A 6000-nucleotide genomic window follows, 5' to 3' on the forward strand; every position below is an offset into this window, starting at 1 on the left:
GTTAACTGAGATATTTAAGGGAGGTAAATACAAAACAATGCTAAAGAATATAGGATACATGCACTTCTGCAATGGAGGATTTGCAGCAGTGTTTCAGGATATTCCTGCTCCATTTACTATGTGAAGCATGTGTTAAAATGTAGAGCAAAGAGGATAATAATCTTGACTCTTTTCTCTGTATAGTTCATGTTAACCTCCATTTAATGGCTCTATTTCAACAAGCAAAGGAAAGAGGCTAAGGCAGAAAGACAGTCCAAAGTGGAAAAAAAGGTCTGACAGCTGAGGTGGTCACAGATGTAAAAGAGAAGAAAGTCAGTTCAGGAGTGTTGCTTATTCCTCCTGGTGCACCTGAGAAAAAGTGCATCTTCTGACAAGCACAGAATTGAAATAAATGTTAGAGAGGGGAAGAGAAGGCATCATATCTGGACAAGCTGAGCCTGCTTATCTGTCAGAAGTCTTTTGGAAGAATATGCTATTAAAAGTGGAGAGAGATCACTGTAATTAATTAATGAGATCTATGATCTCTCATTTAAAATGCACCTGCATTTAAAAAGATTTCTTCATCTTGTTAAAGGTGTAGAGAGATCACTGTAATTCATTAACGAGATCTATGATCTCTCATTTAGAATGCACCTGCATTTTAAAAGATTTCTTCATCTTGTTAAAGGTGGACAGAAATATTGGTGGATTTATTTCTTTGCTGAGCGAATTCTTTTCAGAGTGCAACGTGTCTTACTTAGTCTTGTTTTAGTGATTATGTTCATTTATACATCTGTCTCTTGGAGGAAAAAAAATCCCCCACAATGACTCTACTCTCAAATTAGTTTGGCAGCATTTACAGGCTTTTTTCTAATGGCACACAAAAATGTGGAGGTTAGATGTGGAAGCCAGGGTGATTTAGACATTTATGTATTTCGGTTTAAAGGTATTGTCAATGAATGTGTCTTAATTCACAAAGCTGTCAAAGACTTGTATTTCCTAGCAAGGGTGGTGAAGCACAAACTTCCTTTTGTTTTTCAAGGATTATGAGATAAAGGAAAGCTTTTGTGACAAGGTACAGTGTTCGACAGTGCTCCACTGTTAGATCAGCTGTGATCCTGACAATTATGTCAATGGCTTCTGGAGCAGGTGGAACATATGCTCTTTTCCAATGAATGGATGAATTACATGACTTTGGGGGAAAGTTATCCAATTTGCTTTTAATGCTTTTTCCCCCCACCTTCGATTTCATATTTAGCTATATCTAAGTACTGCAGCAAACTGGCCCAATATTTTAAGACAGGATCCTCTGTTACTCCCATCTTCTTGCCTCTGTTGTGCAGCACACCCAGAGATACTTGAAGAAGTTTAGATGTCTGGAAAAATACATGGGAAACAAGCAGTTTTAACAATTCTTGAATAATTCTAAAGGACAGTTGCTCACATACATTTTATGTTAAATTCTACATATGCATTTCATGCTGCAGTCAAATTTCCATTTCAATAGAGGGATCTAATAATAGCATGTCAGCCTGTGCCAGGCTGTGGTTTGTGGCACAGTGAAGTATGCAGGGTGATGCTCCATCCTGTGGGCTACTATAGAAAGGCAACAGCCGGAGAGAAACGCGCTCTACAGCATGAACGATGTATTTGTGCAGATGGCTCATAGGCAGAGTGGTTTCTAGAATGATACTAATTTAACTTGGAGAACTCTGAGGATAATCTGAAAAATTTTAGTCTGGTGACACACTTATATGCCTTCTCATTTATGTAATAAAAACTACTGTTATGTTTTCTTCCGTCCTAAGGCAAAAAAAAAAAATTTCTTTCTGAAGAATCACCTTGAGAAGTTTTAGGTAAACAGAAACGATGAAACTGGAAAGAACAGAATATAATTGTCCATTAGCAGAGAGTATAGCATACAAATATAGAGATTTAGATATTTTAAATTACAGTTTGTTGAGAAAGCTAAAAGGAAAAGGAGGAAGCCTCACCAGCTATACTTCCTCATGTGCCTGTGATACATGCTTACAGAAAACTGCTGAAAATTCGCAACTCTGGTAGAGGAAAAGGGGAAGAAAAATCCAACTGCAAAAAAACTTGACAAAGAAACCCAGCTTCTCATCTTTCCATGCATTTCTGAGCCACGTACTACCAAAGGACAAGTTTTTATGGCTATTCCTTCAGAAGTTATAGTGCAGGCTTTAACCTTTCAGCCCTCATCACTTAATTGCAGAACAACTGCAATTGCAATCACCAATGTCATATTGTTTTGAATTTTTCCCTTTATTGTCACACCTTTTGTTCTTGATTTAATTTCTGCTCAAACTGAATTTGCTGTAAAACTGACACTTATGGACAGAAGACACCGTGTGACTCAGCAGTATTGCTGAATTGACTTTCAGCAGTGTTAATTCTCCTTACACTTCAGTTGTGTTGTTTTAGTCTGCATTCCCTGAGCCATGGGTACTGTTCTTCTGTTAATGTGTTTGGAGTGCTAGCTTAAAAACTATGTTGTACAGAGTAAATATGGCAATGATTCCCTTAGGAAAGACATGCCCTTTGATTTCTGAATTTGCCTCATAGCTTCTGGATCCTCCAGAATGTGGCAATGGCTTTGTGGAAGATGGAGAAGAATGTGACTGTGGGACGATAGCAGTAAGTGCAATGTACTTAAAGTTAGCAACTAGATTCTGCAGGACTCGGTGCTGCCCATTGCTGTTGTTAACAATAAGTGAAGGAATACAGGCAGTGTGAAGGTCTTGTGCCAAAGGATTCATCAAATCTTACCTTTTCCGTCATGTTTGACACAATGTGGGCCAGCTTTTTTATTTTATCACTGCATAAATTCTGAAGAGTGATGGTAATAGCTGCCTGTGCAGAATCAGGCCTTCAAAATGTTAAAGAAAGTGTTTTCCTAGATGGGAACATGACTATTTAATGATTGACAATATGAAGTTAGAAGAATTATCTTCTATATTGCATAGAAAACGGCAGTTTTATGCCCCACAAGGACATTCCTTTTTCTGCCTCCAGGTGCTTAAAAGCCTGATTAAAATTCCATTCGGGTAGCATGCTAAGACAAGAAGTGATAAGAAAGCTTGGGGCTCATCTGCTTTTCCCATGTATTGTGTTATAAGTGTGTGTGTTCCTCAGGAGTGTGCCAGTGAAGGAGGAGAGTGCTGCAATACTTGCACCCTGACCGCAGGCTCCCAGTGCAGCAACGGGCTCTGCTGTCGGAAGTGTCGGGTAAGGGCAGTGACCTGCACTGCAGCATCCTGGTGGGAATCCATCCAGTGGCTACAGGCGCCACAGCACACGTGCTTTTCCTTGCAGACCTTGTGATTACTCTTCTGAAAGCTTGCCTTTTAAAATTCACTGCAATCTGATTTTTTTCTGGGGCTATACTCTGTCTTTTAGGCTTGGCTTCTTGAGGCAGGGACTGTCATCAAGTGCAGAGGTAAATTAAATCCTTCCAGTTTCAGAAAAGTTTAAATCAAGTTGAAGTTCCATGAGATTTCATTAGACGTTCTCGTTTAAATATTAGATTAATTAAACATAAAGCTTTCAGTGGACGTCCTGGTTCTTTCCCTGTGAGAGTGATGAGGCAGTGGAACAGGTTGCACAGAGAAGTTATGGATGTCCCATCCCTGAAAGATCAGGTTGGATGAGGCTTTGAGTGACCTGTGTCAGATTACCCCCATGGCAGGGGTGTTGGAACTAGATGATCTTTAATGTCCCTGCCAACCCCAACCATTCTGTGATTTGAACATGCACATCCTTCTCCATGTGCTGCTCCCAAGGCCAGGCATGCTCTGGATTTGCACCATGAGTCTGAATAGGAAAATTATACCACAGAGAGTCTGAGGGAAGGATATAGTAAAAAAATCCCAAAATGCAGCTAGCGGAATTGTTCAGAAGGGTTAATTTAAATGACACCTGACTTCAGTTTCAGTTAGGTCTGTGCGACTCCTTATGTTTGGACTAACTGAAATTCCATTAAGTAAAAGAAATCCAGCCCTTTGTAAGCTATAAGGTATTCTTCCTGATAGATCAGTAAATAGTAAAAGGAGGTCTAACCAGATCTTGGCTGTAAGGGAGCCCAGCTAAATATGACTTCAAATAATTGTTTACACTCATTTAGTAATAATTATAATTAGCATTAACATGATTAAAACTGTGGTGTACTATGCGTGATACTTTGTGCACATTTGAGGGTTTCATTTCCTAAGGAGGATCATTAGTAATAACCGTGGGCCACATCCTTGACTTTGTGCTCATCCTAATGTTAAAAATAGAAAAAGCACAGATTATGCTGGAACAGATCACATTTTTCCTAAGCACATGCCTTTTTTTAATGTAATACAAAAAATAAAAAATAGCAGATTGCCAGTGTGGGTGAATTTTGTGCAAGAATCCAAGTCACATAGACACCATATTAAAGACTATGAGAACAAAACTAAGCCTCTGTCTACCTACATTATTTTTGCAAATGAGACAAGGGTTTATCTACATTCAGATGAGCAAGTGAACAGAAAAATAGAGTCCTGCAAAACACGTGTCCCTAGGAAGTGTTAATCAAGACAATAAATTACAGTTCCCAAATTTGGGGTTACATTCCACTGTAATACCCTGCCTGAAAGGAGGAGTGAAGGAGGAATTGCAAGCAAAATACGGTGCCTATACATCCCAGGATCCTGTGGGGTCTCTGACAACATTCCTGGCTGGCTGCATTTTTTCCAGAGACTGGTAGGAAAAAGATAAGGCGAAGGCTGAGAAAGTACCCTAGTCTAGCTCTTCCACTGACGTGTGCCCGTTCACACCAGCTCTGGAGTTAGCAGTTGTCCCCCAAAAAATATACGTGCGTGCAGATCCAGAAGAAAAATCACAAGAGCTGCATAATGAAGTTGGTATCACAGTCTAAAGAAAGCTTTCAGGAAAAAATAAGGAATCTGCAGTATGTCCATGACCTGAAGCACTAACAATTGCCACAAATGGGATGTCTTCCTGCTTGTCCAGGTCTTGAGACCTAGCACAGAATTCATTAGCCAAAATGCCTATGTTAGTTCACTGGTACGTTTTTCACTGTTAAATATCTGGTCACCTAGAAAATGGTGTCAAACTGTACCAAATTCACTACATTTAATAGTAGTTTCTGTTCTGCAACAACAATGGGGCATTGTAACAACCACAGTGTTTATACATAATGCTCTGTGGTGTTCTTCAACCCTAGAGGGATCAGGATCACTCTTTCTATTTTGTAAAGAAGAGTAAAATAGTCATAAAAAGGCAAAATGACCTGGTCAGGATAATGCTGCCAGCCACTGTGGTGTTGATTTGATAAACCCAAGGGTCCTGTGTCCTGGGAGAGCACTTGGCCCTGCACTTGATGCACTTGGGAGGGGACACCTCACACAGTGGTACCACTTGCACCAGTAAAGGGCTTGAGTGGTGCAGCATCTGCACCAAGGAAATGAAAGTCTTCCCACTTCAGTCAGCACATGAATAATTCCTATTTTTTATTTGAGATAAAACTATTAAGGAAGCATTGCATTTAAGGCAAGATATAGAGAAACCAAGACACTAATTTTCTGTCCTTTTTTCCCCCAGTTTGAACCTAAAGGAGTTTTGTGTCGAGAAGCAGTGAATGATTGTGATATTGCAGAGAACTGCACAGGAAATTCCAGTCAGGTGATTTTTGTGTCTTATATGCAAGAGATAAAAAAGCCCCACCTGTAGTCTCACAATCACTATGAATGTTACTGGTTTGTGTGGTAAGGTGTATTAAAATTGTGTTAAATCTGTGTGTAAAAATTGTGTTAAACCTGTTGATGCTGAAAAAGCAAGCACGATACTGAAATAATTTTTCATATGATTTTTGTTGTATACTTTGCTTTCATGCTTGTCTGATCTATGATAGCTATTTTTTCCTTTCTATAGTGTTCTCCTAATATTCATAAAATGGATGGATATTCATGTGATAACAAACAGGTAATTTGCACTTCAGTTTGTGTTACACTC

General features: G+C 39.3%; 1 protein-coding gene across 1 annotated transcript in view; it reads left to right on the plus strand.

Moving 5' to 3' along the window:
* Nucleotides 1-6000, plus strand: part of ADAM22 (ADAM metallopeptidase domain 22) — a gene marked incomplete at its 3' end in the record, with an annotated part of 31278 nt that overhangs the window by 22328 nt on the left and 2950 nt on the right. Inside the window, exons 12-15 of the mRNA XM_009073967.1 lie at nucleotides 2566-2637; nucleotides 3136-3228; nucleotides 5590-5670; nucleotides 5920-5970. Of these exons, the coding sequence (XP_009072215.1) occupies nucleotides 2566-2637; nucleotides 3136-3228; nucleotides 5590-5670; nucleotides 5920-5970 (297 nt within the window). The remainder of the gene's footprint in view (nucleotides 1-2565; nucleotides 2638-3135; nucleotides 3229-5589; nucleotides 5671-5919; nucleotides 5971-6000) is intronic.

The sequence above is a fragment of the Acanthisitta chloris genome, unplaced genomic scaffold (assembly GCF_000695815.1).
Source record: "Acanthisitta chloris isolate BGI_N310 unplaced genomic scaffold, ASM69581v1 scaffold13534, whole genome shotgun sequence".
Classification (NCBI taxonomy): domain Eukaryota; kingdom Metazoa; phylum Chordata; class Aves; order Passeriformes; family Acanthisittidae; genus Acanthisitta; species Acanthisitta chloris.